At 53.7% G+C, this 20,222-nt stretch overlaps 1 protein-coding gene across 1 annotated transcript; it reads right to left on the bottom strand.

The window, feature by feature from the left end:
• Positions 1-1,785: 1,785 nt before the first annotated feature.
• Positions 1,786-18,894, bottom strand: ANPEP (alanyl aminopeptidase, membrane). The gene is made up of 20 exons (XM_058542448.1): positions 17,641-18,894; positions 17,092-17,234; positions 16,836-16,975; positions 16,310-16,436; positions 16,071-16,225; positions 15,725-15,838; positions 15,491-15,634; positions 15,245-15,310; positions 15,036-15,101; positions 13,198-13,373; positions 12,851-12,930; positions 12,033-12,166; positions 11,860-11,915; positions 10,842-10,989; positions 7,680-7,771; positions 7,111-7,221; positions 6,835-7,002; positions 5,907-6,047; positions 5,389-5,470; positions 1,786-1,965 (listed from the first exon to the last, which is right to left on the bottom strand). The coding sequence occupies exons 1-20, from the start codon at positions 18,246-18,248 to the stop codon at positions 1,813-1,815; spliced, it is 2,904 nt and encodes a 967-aa protein (XP_058398431.1). The 5' UTR covers positions 18,249-18,894; the 3' UTR covers positions 1,786-1,812.
• Between the last annotated feature and the right edge of the window lie 1,328 nt (positions 18,895-20,222).

The following is a 20,222-nucleotide window of genomic DNA, read 5'->3' on the forward strand; positions in this document are numbered from 1 at the left end:
GGGGGCCTGCCCTCTGGTCCCCAGGTCAAGTGCCAGCCGCGGCCTCTGGGCACTGGCGACAGGAAGGGCTGGCCCAGAGGAGCTGGGCTGGGGGAACCTCCTGGTTGGAGAGGGACCCCAGCTTGTAACCACAGCCAGCCCCGGCCCTTGGCCCGCCCCACCCTTTGATGTGCAGAAGACAGTAAAGCATGGAGGAGCCTCCCCTGCTCCAGACCACCTGCTTCTCACAAGAGGGACAGGTTGTGAGGGAAGAGGGTGGGCAGGGCCTTGAGCCAGGAGACAGGGCTAAGGATGACAACACCTAGCTCTCCTGACATGTGGGGCCGTGCATGTGGCTAACTCTCCTTAGAGTCACACACCAACCCTGTGATCAGTGGTCTTAAAGTGAAGCTCAGGCGTTAAGATCACTTGCCCAAGAAACTGGCTGAGCAGTGATCTGAAACCAGGCCCCTGGACTCCAGGACTCCAGCCCAGCAGCTCACTGTGGTGTCAGTTGGAGGTGACCCCCAACAAGCCCTGCTGCTGTCTGTTTCCTCCCTCTTTTCCTCCCACCAGCCTCGGATGCTCAGCTGGGCCTCGTGGGGCTGAGGCTGAGGTGAGCTTTCTACAACCGGGCGGCGTTGCCAAGAAACTCTCACCAAGGCCACTGTGGGCTGTGGAGGGCTGTGGATCCCAGGCCTTCTCCTCAGGGTGGCCTGACCCCTGGCTGCCCCAGGTGATCTGGAGGGCACTTGCCTTTTTCTGTACACTACTCTTGAAAAGAACCAGTTTTCAAATTGATATCTACCACAGATTCTGGAGGGGTGGTGGGACGTGCCCATGGCCAGTGAGTGGTTGCACCAGGCCTGGCACCCAGGGCTTGCTGCCCTCCCTGCAAGCCCCTTTCTCTCACTGTCCCAGGTGTCCCAGGTGTGCTGCTGTGGTATAGGAAGAAGGACCCAGCCAGCACACTGCTCCCTTGCCTCACGTGAGGGGGTGCAAACCCTAGCTTCTACAACTGTGAAAACTGCTTTCTGAAAAAGCACTCCCTCCAGTGTCAGGACTTGCTCTCTACCTGGCATCAAGCCCTAGCTCTCCCCACTCCACCATGGGAACCACTGTGTCCAGTTGCCTGCCCCCTGCCTCCCATGGTTCCCCAGCACCCAGCATCTTAAGCCTGCCATGGGAATTCGGATGAAATGAATGCAGCAAGTGGACACCACCACACAGGTGTCTCGTAGGAAGGACCAGGGGGCTGGGTACTTCTCCCCTCCTATGCTCCTTGGGGGTCCCAGACCCCTACAGTGCTTCCCATACACCCCAGGTTCCCTCCATCCCAGTCCCACCAGCTGCTGTGCAGACCCACTCCTGCTCTAGTTTAGTAATGAGTCTGGAAGCTCATCTAGAAATCTTTTATTTACATTTTCTCTTAGAAAAAAAATATACAGATCTAGTGCTGTATTGATTCTTCAGGTTCAGGGTCTTTATGGGAAGGTGAGAGAGGGTGCAGGGCAGCCCCCCAAGGCCATCCATTGTCCATCGAGGGCTTCCACTCATCTGGCCCTGGAGCTGGGCTTCCCTGAGATTAGTCCCAGGGCCCTGGGTGACAGGCCTGGGGTGGGGTTGGCATGAGGGGCAGGGGCTGGGAGGTGCTTGGACAGTCTGGCCATCAGGATTGGTCCCATGAGTGCAGAGAACGTGGGCCAAAGACTTTGTTCCTGAGAGGAGGACGCTGGTGCCTCAGGCTCCAGGAATGGGGGTCCTGCTGTGGGCCACTGGGACAGATGCACGTGGGTGTCTCACATGGGGGCCTGGTGACTGTAAGGACAGGGACTATTTGCTGTTTTCTGTGAACCAATTGAGCACGATTTCCTTGTTATCCTGCACCCACTTGATGTTGGATTTGGTCTTCTCCAGGGCTTGCTCCAGAGCCCGGGTGCCTGAGCCAAAACCTATGTCCATGTTATCCTCCTGGAACTGCTCCAGCTGCCAGGAAAAGGAAGATTCTTAGCTTCAGGCTGGGTCTCTAACACAGCTTTGAGGAGAGGGCCACCCAGGCCTCTGTCCTCCCACTCCACATTAGGGCCCCCACCCCCATGAGGGCCACAGCCTGTTCTCCGGGACAGGAAGGGCCGGTCCCTCCCTCTCCCTGGGCAAAGTCCTTATCTAGGGCAGAGGTTGAGGATGGCAGCCTCAGGGTAAATCTGGCTCCTCTATGTGTTTGGCCTTCATTGTGTGGCTCTTCACTGAGTTGACCCTCAGTTTTTAATTGAATTGCAATCTCAATCCAATCAAGGTAGGCAAGAGGGACAAACTAAACAGACACTACAAGGAAGCAACCAGCCAGATTCAAAATGTGGCCATTTCTATACTATAAATGACCCAGTTGCGTCAACAAATAAATGGTATTTTTTTAAAAAGAGATGTTACAGACTGAAAGCTATATTAGTACCAGAGGTTGTAGCCAGGGCAATTAGGCAAGAAAATGAAATAAAAGGCATCCAAGAAAGAAGAAGAAAAACTCTATTTGCAGATGACATGATTTTATATATAGAAAATCCTCAGGAATCTACAAAAAAAACTATTAAAACTGATGTGTTCAGCAAGGTTGCAGGATACAAGAGCAATTTACAAAAATCAATTGTATTTCTATACACTAGCAATGAAAAATCTGAAAGTGAAATTAAGAAAACCATTCCATTTACAATAGCATCAAAAAGAATAAAGTACTTAGAAATAAATTTGACAAAAGAAGTGCAAGACTGGTATGCTGAAAACTATAAAACGTTGAAAAAAATTAAGACCCAAATAGAAGGAAAAAAGACCCAAATAAATCTGTGTTAATGGATTGGAAGATTTAATATTATTAGCATGGCAATACTCCCCAAGTTGATCTACAGATTCAATGCAATCTCTCAAAATTCCAACTGCCTTTTTTGCAGAAATTTGCAAGCTGATCCTAAAATTCATAAAGAAATGCAAGGGACTCAGAATAGCCAGACAATCTTGAAAGAACAAAGTTGGAGGGCTCACATTCCCAATTTCAAAACTCACTACAAATCTACAGTAATCAAGACCGTGTGGTACGGACATGAGGGTAGACAGACACGTCAATGAAATAGAATAGCGTGCCCAGAAATAAATCCTCACATTTATAGTCAGTTGATTTTCAACAAGGGTGCCAAGACCATTCACTGGGGGAAAGAATAGTCTTTTCAACAAATGGTGCTGGGACAACTGGATAGCCATGTGCAAAGGAATGAAGTTGGACCCCTACCTCACACCATACATAAAAATTAAGTCAAAAATTAATCAAAGTCCTAAATGTAAGAGCTAAAATATAAGACTCTTAGTAAAAAGCATAGGTGTAAATCTTCATGACCTTGGATTAGGCAATTGTTTCTTAGGTATGACACCTAAAGCACAAGCAACAGCTGGACTTCATCAAAATTAAAAACATGTGTATCTAAAGGCACTATCAAGAGAGTAAAAAAAAAATCTACAGAATGAGAAAAAATATTTGCAAATCATATACTTAATAAGGGCCTAGTATTCAGAATATATAAAGAACTCTTACAACCCAACAATAAAAGGACAAATATCCCAATTAAAAAATAGGTGAAGGATTTGAATAGACATTTCTCCAAAGAAGATATACAAACGACTAATAAGCACATGAAAAGATGCTCAACATCATTAGTCATTAGGGAAATGCAACTCATAACCACAATGAGATACCACTTCATGTGCACTAGGATGGCTATAATTTAAAAAAAAAGAAGAAAATAACAAGTGTCTGAAAAGACCTAAAGAAATTGATTGGAACCCTCATACATCGCTGGTGGAAATATAAATTGGTGCAGTCGCTTTGGAAAACATTTTGGCAATGTTTCAAAAAGTTAAACATAGAGTTACCAAATGACCCAAAAATTCCCCTCCTAGGTGTATACCCAAGAGAAACCAAAACGTGTGTTCACTCAAAAATTTGTATATGAATGTTCATAGCAGCATTATTCACAGGTAGTGGAAAAGTGGAAACAACGCAAATGTCTGTCCACTGATCAATGGATAAACAAAATGTGGTATATCCATACAAGGAAATTTCACTGTCATAAAAAGGAATGATACAGCATGCTACAATGTGGATGAACCTTGAAAACACTATGCTAAGTGAAAGAAGCCAGAGACAAAAGGCCACATATTGTATGATTCCATTTATATGAAATATTCAGTATAGGCATATCCATAGAGACAGAAAGTAGATTAGTGGTTGCCAGGGGCTGGGGACAGGGGGAATGACTGCTAATGCATATGAGATTTCTTTTGGGGGTAATGAAAATGCTCTAGAATTAGATGGTTGTGATGGTTGTACACCTTGTAAAATATACTAAAAAACCACTTAAGATTGTGAATTTTATAATATAATGAATTATATCTCAATTAAAAAAAGATGAATCAACCTAATGCAATGAGTTAACTTTGTTTGGCTTCTGATTCAAACATACATATCAATTGCAAAAAGACTTTTTTAAAAAAACAACTTAGAGAATTTGAAAATGGCCTGGGTATAAGACGATAGTAAAGAATTGTTAATTTTCTTGGGTTTGCTAATGACAGTGAGATTACGTTTAAAAAATTCCTTTGTTTTAGATATGATTGAAGTATTTACAGGTGAAATCATTTAATATCAGTGATTTGCTTGAAAATTGTCCATCCTAAAAAAGTGTTGGAAAAATGTTGATAATTGTTCGATCTGGGTAATGCATGCATGTAGGTTCATTATATTATTCTCTTTACTTTTTGCCTACACAAAAATTCCAAGATGAATATTTTTGCTTTTTTTTTGTGAGAAAGACCAGCCCTGGGCTAACATCCAATGCCAATCCTCCTCTTTTTTGCTGAGGAAGATTGGCCCGGGGCTAACATCCGTGCCCATCTTCCTCTACTTTATATGGGATGCCGCCACAGCATGGCTTGACAAGCTGTGCATCGGTGTGCACCCAGGATCCGAACCTGTGAACCCTGGGCCGCCGAAGCGGAGCGCATGCACTTAAACCACTGCACCACCTGGCCGGCCCCACCAAGATGAATATTTTTGATTGAATTGTCACCATTTAAAAAGTCTGAATTTACAGCAACTAGAAGGATGTGCAACTATGACATACAATGATCTACTGGGGCTTTGGGGGAAGAAAAAGGAGGAGGATTGGCAATAGATGTTAGCTCAGGGCTGATCTTCCTCACAAAAAAAAAAAAAGAAAGTCTGGATACCCAGCTTCCCCTATAACTGAGTAAGGCCTTGCAACATGCAGCCCACGCTCCCCTGTGGCCACATTTGGCGGGAGATGAATGGCGGCCGTCCCTTTAGATGGGCCTCTGGGTGCCATCGCACAGCCCAGGGCTTCCTACCTGCTGCAGCTCGTACTCGGTGGAGAATCGTCGGGTGACTCCCTGGATGAGGTTGGAGAAGGAGAAGGAACCACCACCGTAACTGCAGGGCGGGGAGAGAGATGAGCCGTGAGAGGGGCCGGGAACTGACGCTCAGTGACTGGCAGGCGACACTAAATCCACACAACTACCCTGTGACTGTCCCCATCTTGTAGATGAGATGAAATGACACGCCCAAGGAGACACCACTAGGAACTTGAGTGCGGGTTGGACTGCAGTGTCCTTGCTCCTGTCCCTCCAGAGAACACTCCCAGCAGCCAGACTTTCTTTCCCCCAAGTGGGAAAAAGGAGGGCCCGTACCCTGCCTTCTCTTGCAGTTTCTGCCCGCTACTCGACCTCAAGCTGTGTTAATTTTGACCACTCCTATGCAGTGTCCACCCCACAACTCTCAACCCTGTGATGTTCTGTCCACACAGACCACGCCGGGGCACCCCACCCTTGGTGTGCATTTCCCCCTGACATGCTTCCAGCAGACTCACTCCAGAAAGAGCTTCCTCCAGTTGCTCTGGACAAACTCCCAGGCCAGAGTTTGCCCGACGACGTTGCTGGCGATGCTGGTGATGGTGGAGGTGGCGTCCTGCTTCCGGATGAGGTCAGGGTTCAGGGTGTAACTCAGGTACCTGTGAGGGCAGGATGCCATGTTAGCGACCACTTCCACGGGCTGCAGTCAGATTGGAGAGAGAACCCAGGACAGCAAAGCACCCTGCCCTCTGCCACGCACATCCCTACCACATCCTCTCAACGTCCCTTCAGCACGCCGAGGGTTGAAGACTCCTTGGTCCTACATCCCTCTTGTAGATGAGACACTGAGTTCCCTAAGCAGGGTCACTGGCTATGCCAGGTGTCATGCCTGATATGACCTGGTGCCTGATAAATGTCTGACGATGAAGGAAGGAAGGAGTACTAGGTCCGCGAGCCCTGGACCAAGTGGGACAGCCACTCCTATCTTTGATGTTGAGGGTGGCTCTTCTTTACTGGGGTCCAGCTGATGGCATATGAGGCACACAGTGGGAGCCAGGAGCCCTCAGCCAAGGGCTTGAGGGTGCCAAGCTGGACGTCCAGAAGGACTCAGGTCCAGCTGCACCAGAGCCCCTGACAGAGGGAGACTGAGCTGCTGTCGAGTAAAGGTCAAGAGGCTACAGCAGTTAAAAGCACAGGATGTGGACGCAGACCTGGGTTCACATCTTGACTCTCTCACTTATTAAGCATCTGGACCTTGGGCAAGTTGCTTTGCTTCTCTGAGCCTCAGTGTCCTCAAAATGGGGAAAATACTGCCCCACCGCGCAGGTTTGTGAGGACCCCGGGAATGAGAGTGTGGAGGCCTTGCTGGTTCCTTCTCCTCCACATCTGGCCCCTGATCCCGGGGAGGAGGGGGACTCACCCACCCCGCCTGGCCCAGGTCCTCACCTGTTCAGGATCCAGATCTCGTTGCTGCAGGCCAGGCCTGTGCGGAGTTTGTCAGCTTCGTTTACCAGCGTGGCGTTTAGGAACTGCTCCCAGGCGAAGTCCCACTCCTTCTGGCCACCCAGGGCGATGGCTTTGCAGTAGACAGTGGCCCGCAGATTGGGGTGGATCCTGGCATGGGGTGGAGGCTGTCAGGGGTGGAGCAACAGCAGGGAGGGTGGAGAGGAGGACAGAGCTGCGGGCTTCAGGGACAGATGAAGATTGAGGGGACACACTCACGGGTTATTATCGGGGTCTTCCATCCACCGGTTGAAAAGGGCCGAGACCAGATCCTCACACTGAGTAACCCCATTGGAGCAAGCGGTGCTGATGGCGTTAATCTCGTTGTACCTGCCCCGGTGGTGACATGTGGTCAGCCTGCCTGGCCCCTGCTGACACACAACTCCAGGCAGGGCAGCAGGGCCAGGGGTCTCTGTCTAAGGCTGCAGCCTGTCTGGCCCTCTGTAGTCCCCCTATTTGCTTCATGCCTCAGGCCTGAGCTTCCTGAGTCCCCAAGGCAGCCTGGGGACACACAGGGGCCCGCACAGGCTCCAGCCTCAGCTTCAACACCTAAAACCTGAATGACCAAGCTGGTGAGGGGACCTTGGAGTTTCAGTTTGGTCCTTTGTACAAAGAGGTCAGATGGGCCCACAGGCCACATGGGGCCTCAGGGCAGGGGTGTCTCTGGAGTGGGGGGTGTCTCCTTGCCTGGCGGCCCTGGTCTGGCCAGGAGTTGGGAGCTCCAGAGGAGGATACTGCTGGGTGGCTGGGCCACCTGTGACCTCCACACCAGGAGGGGTCATACTCACTGGTCCATCAGGCTTTCTGGGCGCTGAGTCCAGTTGCTGGTAGTACTTTGGAAATGATTGAAGAGGGGTGTGACCTGCTTCCTCAGGTAGCTCTGGGGAAAAGAAAACATAAATAGCTTCAAAGCGGAGACTCATGCCTGACCTGCCTGGACCCCGTGGAGCTTATGACGTGGCTGGGCAGGTGGAGCAAGGGCTAGTGGCTGCAGAAGCAAAGAGGCCAGAGGCTCGGGCCTCGCCCAAAGCCAGACAGTGCTCACAGGGGCCAGCACGAGGCCAGGTTTCTGAGGACTCGTCTGGGGTTCCTTCTTCTCAAAGCCTCAGGCAATTCTAGCACTCCATGTCTAAGTGTCACCATTTCTTAATATAGTGCTGGGCGTTCCCCACTCCCCGGCGGCTGATCAGAAGTATTCCACAAAACACAGAAAAGCATACGCAGAAGATGAAAACCAGGTAGGAGCTTACCAAACCAATAATTTCCAAATTAATCAGTTTACCCCTTCTTTTTTCTTTTCTACCTGGCATATCTACAATTCTGCACAGTGCTCTTTTTATCTGACATTGTAACATAAGCCCCACCCCACGTTATTAAAATCCTTTGCGGACTCTGGTTCAGTGTGGTAGATGGTCATGTGTACCAACCAGAATCTGTCTCCAAATGTAAAAGGAATAAACCCTGAAGAACAAAGAGAACAGGAAAGGAAACAACATGGATGAGACGTCCACACAGTTTAGGAGCTGGAGGGCGAAGAGAGGGAGATGGGACAGGCGTGGCAGAGTGGGAGAGTCTGCGACAGAGCCCCACCAAGGGGGAGATGGAGACGGAAGCAAGACTTGCGGTGACAAGGCTCAGAATTAGAGGGATGGGTCGGTGGGACAGGAGTGAGGCAGCAGCCGTAAACAGGGCGATGGGGTCAACGTCCGTAGAAGGAGTAATTAAACTCTCAAGCCCCCACTTCCCTCCTTACAGCACGTAACACCCCTCCCTCCCTCATGGGTGAGGCTGAATCAAAGGACTCAGAACTAGGGGTCCCCAGACACAGTGGGAGGGTGGCTGGACTGCAGAGAGGGCCAGAGGCGAAAGCTCACATACTAAATGGAGGTGCCCCCCAGTTTCCTTCCCCACTCTGATCCCATCACCAGCCCCATTGCACAAGACAGGGGCTCACTCTCTGGAGACTGAATGGTCTCAAGGGAACACACTCACACATACTCATTTTTTTTTGCTGGGAAAGATTTGCTCTGAGCTAACATCTGTTGCCAATCTTCCTTTCTTCCTTTTTTTTTTTCCCCTCCCCAAAACCCCCGTACACAGTTGCATATTCTAGTTGTAAGTCCTTCTAGTTCTTCTATGTGAGTCGCTGCCACAGCATGGCAACTGACACACGGGTGGTGTGGTTCCACGCCCGGGAACTGAACCTGGGCCACCAAAGTGGAGCGTGCCAAACTTTAACCACTAGGCCATCAGGGCTGGCTCTCACAGGCACTAATTTTTGAGAGTCCTCGTGAGGAGTTACTTGGCCACTCAGTCACCCCACAACAAGATCCATAGACGACAAACTCCACCTCCCCACGGAGTTTCCAATCACTTTTTATTGCCTTACTCTCAAATCCAAAGGGGCAGCTCAGCCTCCAACTTGAAAGGAGACCAAAACAAACAGAAGACTCAGAGGAAACAAGTCAATGGAAGAAAAGGAAAATTTCATAAATATCCCCCCAGGGAGTTCAGAGAAGCTATTTCATAGGACACCAGAGCCAGGAACGGAAATTGGAAGTTTAAAAATATGATGGAAGAAATTAAAACAATCTGTAGAGGGGAGGTGGTGTGCATATTCCAGAGGGCAGAACAAAAAATGAACAAGCTGGAAAATAGAAGAGAGAAGAAAACTGGAGAACCAATGAAGAGCAGTGAGCTGGACTTACAGAGGTCCCAGGAAGGGAGGACTGGAAAAGAGGAGGGGAAGAAAGCGTGAAAGAGCAATGCAAAAAAGCCCAGACTGAAACAGTAGAAGGACGAGAAATGCCCAGTGGAGGCCACCTGGTTGAGACACGAGCCCACAAGCTTCCAGAAGAGGGAAACTGGCCACATACAAAGAACCGAAAATGAGGGGCCGGCCCCGTGGCCCAGTGGTTAATTTTGGTGGCCCAGGTTCGGTTCCCAGGCACAGACCTACACCACTCATGGGTGCCGAGCAGCAGTTCTAGAAAGTTCTAGAAGGGAGCCGTCAACATGAGGGCTCCAGGAGAGATGTCTCCAGGAAAAAGCAAAACAGAGGCATTATCTGATACATTTGTACAAGATGTATAAAAAAGGAAACATAATCATAGTACTCTATATGGCTCAACAGAGAATGATATTTAAATAATCACAATAAAGCAAATGCTGATTACTGATTTGACCAAGTATCGTGATTTAGCTACATTACGAGGATGGAGTGAATTTGAGGAAAGTAGGTTAATGAGTTAAAACCTCATTTACCATAATACTTCATTTACCATAATAGGAACTTAATAAATAATGTGAAAAAATTTTAATAAAAAAATGATCTCTTCAAGTATGATCTACATGATATTCCATTAAATAGCTACTCTAGTTTACTTAACCAGTCCCCAGCTGTTGGACATGTAAGTGTTTTCAGTTTTTTGTCTTTTATAAACAATGCTGCCATGAACGTCCTTACGGATCTAGCTTCATCCAGAGCAAGCTGAGCTTCCCCAGGTCTCCCTCTCTAGCGGCAGCCTCGGCTCCCCATGTGTCAACCGTTAACGCCCGCATCTCCCTCCCAGCCCAACAGGCAGGCGAGGCAAATACGGGCCTGCTCATTTCACAGAGGGCTTCTCTGGGGCTGAAGACGGGGTGCCGAAGGCCACACAGCTCAAAAGACAGGCCTTCTGCCCCTCAGCCCGCGGGCCTTTCCTGTGCCATCTGCAAGTGCTGACTGCCAGATCTGCCAGCTACAAGTCTGCGTCCTCTCCGCCCCGCCCCCCACAGCGTTCTTCAACCCTCTGGCCCTCCTGCGCTCTCCCCTTTGCTGAGCGTGCTCTCAACAAAGGACCTAGTGTTGTGTCAGCCGGAGGGTTCCATCACTCCAGGCAATATTTCTATTGACTTCCTAACGGAGCCATTTCAGAACTGGTCTTTGAATCCGGCCACGCCCTCTGTACCTTCATGGGGCCGTAGACCTCGGTTCGGTCGAACATGAGCTCGAAGTACCTCAGGCTGCTCAGGGCGGCCTGCCAGGGCATGTACTCTTGCTCTCCGATCAAGAAGAGGGTGTTGTTCAGCGCCAGGGTGACAGGGATCCTTCGGGCACTGGGGACAAACAGAAGGGCCCAAGTAAGCACGCCCACCCAGTCCAGCCTCACTGTGGGAACCCCAGCCCCCTCCTGGAGCCTGAGGTCCCAGACCCTCAAGCGAGCCAGCTCAGCGTTCCCTGGGTGTGGGGCTGGCGCGGGAGGACACGTGGATGCTGGGCGCTACCACAAACAAGGCCAGCCCAGGCCCTGGCCTCACCCACTGCCAGTCACATTCCCTTGCTTATTATCCCCACTTAACAGATGAGGAAACTGAGGCTCAGAGAGGGGAAGAGACTTGCCCATAAGAGACAGAGCTGAGATTCAAAAGGAATTAAAGCTAGTGCTCTTTCCTCCATCTGCCTCTACTCTGATTGGCTCCCTCCTCCTCCTCCTCAGGCCCTCTGTGCACATTTGTTCATAAATGTCCACATCTGTGGTGACGTCACTTATGTCAAAGAGCTTAGCACCTTTTGGGAACACAGCAGGTGCTCGATAAAGGTTTGTTTATCCATGTCCTGTCCTTCCCAGATTTTTTTAGCACCTAGCACGGCGGCGTGGCACACAGGTGGCCCTCAGGAAAAGCTTGGTGCCGTGGAGGACATGCGGTTTTGGAGCTAGACAGGCCTGTGTCTGGCTGTCAGGGGCTACGTGTGACGTCAGGCGAGGTCCTCACACTCTGAGTCGCAGATTCCTGTCTGGGAAACGGGCTGCAACACTAATAATCTCCGGAGGTGTAGGGGCCGAGGTGGGGATGGAAGCTCGGGGAGCCCGCCGCACTGTGCCTGGCACACAGTAAGGACAGCAGGAGGGAGCCCCACTAGGGCTGAAGTCAGCAGGCCTTCCGCAGCTGAGCACGGCAGGGCCTGAGGAGGAAGGGGGCACTCACTTGGCCAGATTGAATCCCTCGTAGATGACCTGCGCCCGATTGATGACAGGGATGGCCTAGGAGGGGCAACAGAGCATGTGACCTCAGGCTGGTGGTGGGGGCAGGCCCTGCAGTCTGGTGCCATCTGGGGCTGGGCTGGGGGCAGGGGACGGGCTGGGGTGGCCGACACCTACCGTCAGGTCTGTCTGCAGCTGGGTCTGAATCTTCCTCCAGTTGTCTTCGTCGTAGTTTACCTGGTAATAGCCCGTCACGTTGAGGTTCAGCAGGACCCACTCGTCATCCGCAGTTTTGAACAGCTCGTTCTGGGCTGTGGGGAGAGACCAGAGCTGGGGTGAGGCTGCTCAGGAGGCACAGGCTGGCCCCTGGCCCTCCTCTCTCCAGGCCTCAGGGTGAGCAGCCTCCCGTGCAGCCTGGAACCAGCTGGCCCTCAAGCCTCTGGGGCGAGGCCGAGGAGAGGGGAGGAGCAGGGTGTAGGATGGGGCTGCCAGGCCAAACTCCGCCTCTGGCTGACCAAGCATGCCATCTCTGAACCTCAGTGCCGGCCCTGCCTCCTGCAGGCTCCATGAGGCCGGAAAGTGACAGCTGCCTGGACACCTCTGTCCGCACAGCCACGGTCCACGCAGACTCAGCCCCCACGCTGCTGCTGCTGCTGCTCCTTCTTTCTCTTTCTCTTTCAGCTTGTGACAGCTCCATCACACCCCATCGATGGAGCGGGAAGCCCAGGCAAAGCCTCCCATCCAGTTGGCACCCCCACACCAGTCATCTCTTCCTTCCATCTCTTCTGCTCAGCGCCCCCTCCCCCCCGCCCTGCCTTCCATCATTTCTCCTGGCGGCCAGAGAGGATAGAGATCGGAACCAAAGTGGTCGGCTTCATTCACTGAATGAAATGATGAAGGAAGCCCTCGCTGAGGCCTGCCATAACCCCCAGAACGTGGGCCAGGAGCTGGGAGTACAGGTGGGGTTGCTGTTCACTAGGGCAGGGCCAGATTACTTTGTGCTTCGCCCTGCAGCCAGTAGTCCTCCTGCTGTACGCCATTTCTGATAGACGAGATGGGAACAATCCACAGGTAGCTGCAACAAGAGACCCACGGGCAACGTGGTGAGAGACCACAGCTCTTGGCCACTGCCAGTGAACAGCAGCCCTGCCCAGGCTCCCAAGTTCTGCCTGACTCCGGCACTAAGTGCCCCCATCCTCCTGGCCCCAGAGGGAGAGCCAGTCTACAGCCACCAGGGCTGGGACCAGAGCAGGCCAGACCCTGTTATGGTCAGGGAGCCCCATAGCAACTGCCCCTCAGAAGCCTCCCTAGGACACCTGCCTCAGTGACCCCCTCTGCTCACTTGAAGTCTGAGGGCCGGGTGACGTTGGAATCCGGGTCAAGGAGGAAGTGCTCCTGGGAGATGTCCCCTGTCTTCGTGTCCACAGTGATGATGGGGAAGCCCATCTGCAGGATCCAGCGGTCCATGATGTTGCTTATAGTGCCAGGCAGCTGGATGGCTGTCTGATTGTCTACAGCCTGGGGCAGAGTGAGATGGTGCTGCTGTCAGCAGACTGCCACCCTCCACCCCGCCCATCCAGGGCAGCCCCTGCAGCCCCTGGCCTCTCCTCGCTGGTGCCCCTTGCTGGGAGGCAGTGGAAGAACACTGGGTTGGGAGGCAGGAGCTGGGGTGCCCAGTGCTGGGCAAGCTGAGGACTTCCTGGCCTCTGGTTCATTCCACACTGATTAAACAAATCTATGGGGTCCCCCATTCTGTGGCCCAACCTGAGGGGGGGGTGTTAGGGAGGGGCACCCAGGATGCCCACGGTTCACCCTGAACAACCCTGGGAGGATGAGAAGGGAGAGGAGACAGAGGTATCAGTGTCCTGGTGTCACAGGCAGGGGGAGGGGGAGGGCCGTGGGCGGTGTGAAGGAAACACACCCAGGTGGGAGTCTGGGGACGGGCTTGGGGAGTGTTATTGTCCTCTTTTGTCTTTTTCCATGCGTGTGCACTGCTTTAGTAATAACAACAAAAAGCCAACAACATCTGTTAATAACTGAGAGAGTGAAACCCTAAGAACAGAGCAAGAAAGAGGGCAGAAGAGCAGGGCAGAAGGGTATAAGCTGAGGGGAGGGCACTCTGGGGCTGCAGAGATGGGGCTCAGGGACAGAGGGAGTGGGAGGGAGGAATGGGGCTGCAGGGGCCTCTGGCGTGGAGGAGGGCTCGGCTTTGGAGGGGAGGAAAGAGCAGGAAACTGGGGCGGGGCAAGGAAGACAGTGGAAGTGGAGGGGAGGGAACGAGGCCGTGAGTGCCACCTGTCAGCCGGCCGTGGGAGGTGGGGGAGGGGGATCAGGCTCATGGCAGATGGAAGCTGGGCTGGAGACTGGCCAGGAGGGCACTGGAGCCCAGCTGTGACTCCATGACAAGACCCTGGGTCTGCCCTCCCTGGTCAGACTGGCCCAGCCTGGGCACCTGGGGACTGGAGGGATGGTGGCAGCAGTGGGGGAGCAGCTGGAGAGGGAGCCTGGGGCACGGGATTCTGGAGGGGTCAGTAGGGCTGAGGAGGGCCACAGAGAAGGGGTGGGGGCAGCTGTGAGGGAGAGGAGATGATGGGGGTGAGGGATGCACAGACTCCAGCCCTAGGAGAGGCAGGGAGGGGAAGGCAGGAGGGTGGACCCCAGTCAGAGAGTTTGCCGCACAGACAGGGAATGCTGGGGGTCTGAGAGGACAGGAATGCAAGGCGGGGCTGGATGGAAGGGTCAGAGTTTATGCCGAGGGTGCCAGTGTGTGCAAAGTTGCGCCTGGGAGGGGCCGGTCAGGGCACAGGGCAGCCAGGAGTGCTGAGTAGGTTGAATGACGGGCTCCAAAGTTCCAGGCAGAGGAGGGCTGGAGCTTGGGAACCGTGAGGGCCCGTTTCCTCACTGCTAAGATGAGGGGCCTCCTCGGCTCCCATCATGGAGCTCACTACAGCACGAGGCAGGCCACCTGCCAGGGGGCTTGACCTGTGGTCTCACAACACTTCCTTCAAGGAGCCCTCACTGCACCCATTTTATAGATAAACAACCAAGGCTCCAAATGACCTGCCTGGGCTGGTAAGCAGTGGAGCTGGGCACATTCTCTTACACATGTGCTGCCCCCAGGGACTTTCAGCATCTCAGGACCCCAACAGAACAGCCTCAGGGGGGCTTGCTGTTACCGACCTCCTGCAGGTGCTTCCACAGGTCCAGGTAGGTGCTGCTCTGGTAGGCAAAGGCATGGAGGTAGGACTGCGGAAAGACAGGCCACTGTGAGGGCAAAGCCGGTATCCCCAGGCTCTACCACTCAACTTCTGTGGTAGGCAGGGCTCAGGGACAAGGGGCGGGGGCTGGAGGAAACAGCCTCCGCTCCATGGCTGGCCAGGGGTACTCACCGCCAGGCCCTGCTTGAACAGGTCCTCCGTCAGGAAATTGGAGAGCATCCTTAGGACAGAGGCTCCCTGGGGGAGGGGGAGGGGTTCAGAAGGGCTGTGCTGAGCTGGCGGGACCCTGTGCCCCCATCAGGCCAGGACAGGTGCTCCTGGAGCCCTGGCTGCGGTGGAACCCCCGTGGGCTGAGTCCCTACCTCCCTCCGCATGCCCCCCACTGTCTCAGGACCAACACAGAGGCTGGGGCAGCACCTTATTGTAGGTGATGGTGTCAAACATCTCACTGATCTGGGCCGGCGTGTTGACCTCGTCGGCAGGGCAGGTCAGCGGGTGGGAGGAGGCCAGTGCATCCACGGCCATCACAGAGTACAAGTCGTTCAGCACTATGAGGTCTTTCTGCAAATCCCTGACAGCCATCAGGAGACTGGCCTGGGAGGGGGTGACCCAGGCCTTCCCCCGCCCCACCCCAGACCCCAGCTGGCTCACCAGATTCCAGGAGGGTTCTGCATAGTCAGCACCCAGGTACTCCACATAGGAGGCAAAGCCCTCGTTCAGCCACAGGTCATTCCACCAGGCCACAGTCACCAGGTTCCCAAACCACTGTAGGGGAGGGAGGTCAGCCCAGCAAGCCACTCTGGCCTTACAGTCATTAACAGTACCCAGGGCCACCATTCCCGGGCTGGGGACTTCACCGACATCATGGTGACTGCTACCCTGCCAGGTGGGACCCTCCTCCCTTCTCAGCTGCCAAGCGCAGAGCCAGGACTTGTGCAATCTCCTCCCAGGGCCCTCTGTGTCTTTCTCTGGACTCCCCCCACGATGGGGCGGCTACCTGGTGCGCCAGCTCATGAGCAATCACAGTGACCACTCGCTCCTTGTTGCTGATGGAGGAGGACAGCAGGTCGAACAGCAGAGCACTCTCCCGGTAGGTCACCAGCCCCCAGTTCTCCATGGCGCCGGCGTTGAAGTCGGGCAAGGCGACCTGGTCTGGGGATACCAGCCATTGGCAGGATGGCCTCTAGCTATGGAGCCCCACCCACTGCCCCTCACCGCACAAGGCCCCTCACTCACCGGATTTGTCAAGTGGGTAGGATGTATTATAATGTGAGGCGAAGAAGTTCAGGATGGGGCCTGTCACGTTCAGGGCATAATCGCCATGGCCCTCCGCAATTGCACTAGGCCGAGCCCAGATCCGGATCTGCAAAGAGGATGGAGGTAGGTCAGGGGTCCCTCTAGGCTCCTGGTGCAGATGGGCTGAGCCCCAGGGCCCAGCAGGCTGGTAGGGGGAGCAACTAGGTTAAACCCAGAGGCCTGGTCAGCAGAAGAGAGAGCTGGGGGTCTCTGAGGGGCTTCGAGTCATAGGGAGGAGCCTTTGGGGAATAACAGTAGTCATAGCCACCATGTGTCTGGCACCCAGGAGTTGGGAACTCCCTTCAGGAGGTGGGACCCATTTTTCAGATGCAGAGACTGAGGGTCAGAGAACTTAAGACGCATGCCCAAGATCACTCAGAGCTGGGATTCAGGGATGAGGATCAACAGGAATACCCCTCAGGCCAGGACCAATCCCAGGGAAGGACTGGCGGGCCCAGCTCCGTACCAGGACGTCATTGGGTGACCTCGAGTCCACATACGAGAACTCGCACACGATGAAGGCCAGCAGATACGTGGACATTACGGGCGTGCTTTCAAACTCGGTAATGTTCCAGTCAGGGTCTTCCGAAAAGGAGACACTAGGACCTGGGCATGGAGCATCCAAGTATGTGGGGATGTACCCCGCCTCCCCCCGCATCCTGCACTCCAGCCCCAGGTCCCGGCCTCCCCAGGCTGTGTGGCCCCAGGACAGACTCGCTCACTTTTGGGCAGCATGTTGGACAGGGCTGTGAGGTCTTTGGGGTGGATGAGGGTGATGTTAAACTGGGCCTTCATGGATGGCTCGTCGAAGCACGGGAAGGATTTCCGGGCATCTGCAGCCTGCATCTGTGTCGTGGCCAGCACCCTGCCCAAACCAGGGTGTTAGGGGCTGTGCCGGCAGAATGCTTGCACCCCAGGGGGGTGGGCAGGCTGGGAGTTTTAGGGTGTTGCTGGGCATGCAGAGGAAGGGGTGCACGGAAGGCCTAACTCTGCCCTCCCCACCTCCCCTGGGCAGCCTCATGCCCTGACACGCCCGCTGGCTATGGGGGATCAGAGCTCCTCTGGATTCAGGGTCAAAGTCCTGGCAGGCTCTATCCCCGTATTAGCTGGAAGACAAATTTCTCTCCTCTGAGCCTGCAGATGGAATGGCCAGCCAAGGGCTCCAGAAAGTTCAAAGGTCTCGAATCTAAGCCTTTCCTTGACCCTCAGGCTCCGGCTCTGCTTCAGCGTCTGGGATCCACCCCCACCGAGCAGATCCAGCTCCAACTCACTTTTTGACGTTGCCTTCTGTGTACTCGCTGCGGTAGAAGCCTGCCAGGTCATCGGCCAGCTCCCCCTCAAACTCACTGTCCATCTCGTACAGGCTGCCCTCCGCCAGCGTGCCCTTGAGGTGCACCACCAGGTACTGGGTGAGCTCCACCAGCTCAGTTCTGTCGATCTCAGGGGGCTGGGCGTCGCCCACGCCGCGCAGGACCACCATGTGCCCCTGAGTGAGGGTGTAGTTGAGCTGCTTGCTGTGGATGATGATGACGTCGGTGGCCTCCTTGCAGGTGAAGCGGACAGTGCTTGTGCCCTGGAAGACGTACAGGCCCTGCTCGTTGGGGGTGAGGTAGGGCCTCAGCTTCACCCTGTAGGACTCGGGCACCAGTGTCGTGGGTAGGCGGTATTGGTTCCATGGCTCACTTTGGTCCAAGGTGGTGGCTGCAGTGGTGGTGGGACTGGTAGTGTGGCTCGTGGTGGCTGCAGCGGAGCTGCCAGCATTCTTATTCTTCTCCTGGGAGTACACCACCGACAGAGCAATGATGGTGCACACGGCTGCCACGCCCAGGACGACGCCCAGGATGCCCAGGGTCTTGGAAATGTAGAAGCCCTTGGCCATGGTGAGGGTGGGGAGGGAGCTTGGGGAGGTTCAGGACAGGTAGGGAACGGGGCAGCCTTGGGCCAGGCTTATATCCCCGAGGGGAGGAGCCCCACAGCCTGAAGACTGGGCAAAAATTAACCAGGGCTCAGACAGGCGAAGGTCACTGGACTGGGCAGGGGAACACTCCACCCAGGCTGGGGAGAGGAGACCCAGGAACAGTGTGCGGAGTGAGGCTCAGGGAGCCTGCTGGGAGCAAACAGCGTCTGGTTACAGGCTGCCGGCTGCCTAGGAGTCTGCCCGAGGGCTGAAGGGCAGGGAGCAGGCTGCGGGCCCAGCAGGTAGAGGGAGCAGCCAGGTGGCGTTGATCTGCCTGCGAGCTGAGACAGTGGGGACAGAAGCAGGAAGATCAAGGTTAGAGTCAGGGAAGGACTTCTCAGGAGCAAGAGGTGAAAGATGCAGAGAAGGGAAGGGTTGTTTTCTGGTTTGGGTCAAGAACACGCTGGGTCACCCCGTGGCTGGATTCTGGAAGGACGCCTGGGGCTCCTAGGCGACGCGGTCCCAGCCTCCCGTGCACTCTTCCAGAGCAGGGGGTCCTCCCAGGGTCCCTCCCTTCCCCTTCTTGACAGAAACTGTTTGCTCAATTATCAGCTCACTGAATAGAATCATAGAATCAAAGAAGTTGTTTTGCCTTTTTTTTTTTTTTTTTAAGAGAGGAGGCTGGTGGAGGATTAACCTCTTCCCAGCCGTGACCTTGGGCAGGTAACTTTACCTTTCTGCAACCTCTTTCCTCGTAAATAAACAATCGTGTTTACCTCTGGGGTGTGTTGAAAAGATTTACTGAGAAGACATATTAAATACCACACAGTAGAAACTAAACATCATCCCTTGCTCACAGTGCAACCGCTGCCTCTTTTCCTCTCCTTGGTAGAAATGAAGATATTACTTATCACACTCAATAAAATACATTCGTACAGGAAAACGATGTTCATTGTCACCCTTCCCATCCACCAGCTCAGTTTCCTAGACCTTGACACAGCCTGACCCTCACCCCACATCCAACTCCCCCATCCCCTGATCTCGCCATGTCCTTGGTCAAAGCCCCTCCACTGTTTATGTGGACACTGCTGTACCCTCATCAACACCCCCCTCCACTCGCGCCCCCTCAAAACTATTCACCACACAACCAGGATCATTTTGACCACCGCTTAAAACCTTCCTTTTGCTCGTAGAATCCAGACCAAATATTCTAAAAGGACCCACAAGTTCAGGTGCTATCAGCCCGCCCACTTCCCAGCCTCATTTTCACCACGCTCCCCTCTGTCACGGTACCCCAGCCACTCTGGCCTTCATCCAGTCATTCCATCACAGGACCTTTGCACCTGCTGTTCCCTCTGCCTGGATCATCTTCTCTCCCTTCTTGCCCTAGTTAATTCCTATTCATCCTTCAAGTCTTTCTCAGAGAGGAGGCCTCGACCTCCCTGACCAGGTCATTAGCTCCATCAGCACCACAAACCTCTTCTTCAAAGCCCAATAACTCAGCGTAATTTTCCATTTGGTCTGTGTGGTGATGACTTGAGTCCTGACTGTCTCCCCACCAACTGCAGGCCCCAGAAAAGCAGGTCCTCAGCTGTATCTGCTCACCAGCACTTGGCACAGGACCTGGCACCCAGTAGGTGCTCAATACATATCTGTTGAGTGAACGCACACACGGGTGAATGGGTGAATGATAAATGAATGAGTCCGTTCAGGAGTCACTTCTCATTGAAGTCTTTCTAGCCCACCTCCGCCCCTGTCCCCGCCCCCACTCTTGCCCTGGGAGAACTGTCTGCCCGCTTCTCTGAGCCCTCCTCCAACCCCTGCAGACAGGTAGGACTCCTGTTAGGGGCAGCTGCATCTCAGGGCTCACATCTGACCGCTCCATCAGCTTGTCAGCTGTGAAGGACCTCGTTCATCTGCTGCTCCCTGCCCCAGCTTGGGCCTGCCATCCTGAGC

Source organism: Diceros bicornis, chromosome 5, assembly GCF_020826845.1.
Source record: "Diceros bicornis minor isolate mBicDic1 chromosome 5, mDicBic1.mat.cur, whole genome shotgun sequence".
NCBI lineage: Eukaryota > Metazoa > Chordata > Mammalia > Perissodactyla > Rhinocerotidae > Diceros > Diceros bicornis.

Excerpts from the sequence above, each read along its gene's own strand:
- ANPEP (XM_058542448.1), bottom strand. The coding sequence starts at position 18,248 with ATGGCCAAGGGCTTCTACATTTCCAAGACCCTGGGCATCCTGGGCGTC. Across the intron at positions 12,167-12,850 it reads GCTGCAGGGCGAAGCACAAA|CCCAGAACGAGCTGTTCAAA; the intron begins GTAATCTGGCCC and ends CTCTCCCCACAG. Across the intron at positions 10,990-11,859 it reads GAGGGATTCAATCTGGCCAA|TGCCCGAAGGATCCCTGTCA; the intron begins GTGAGTGCCCCC and ends GTTTGTCCCCAG.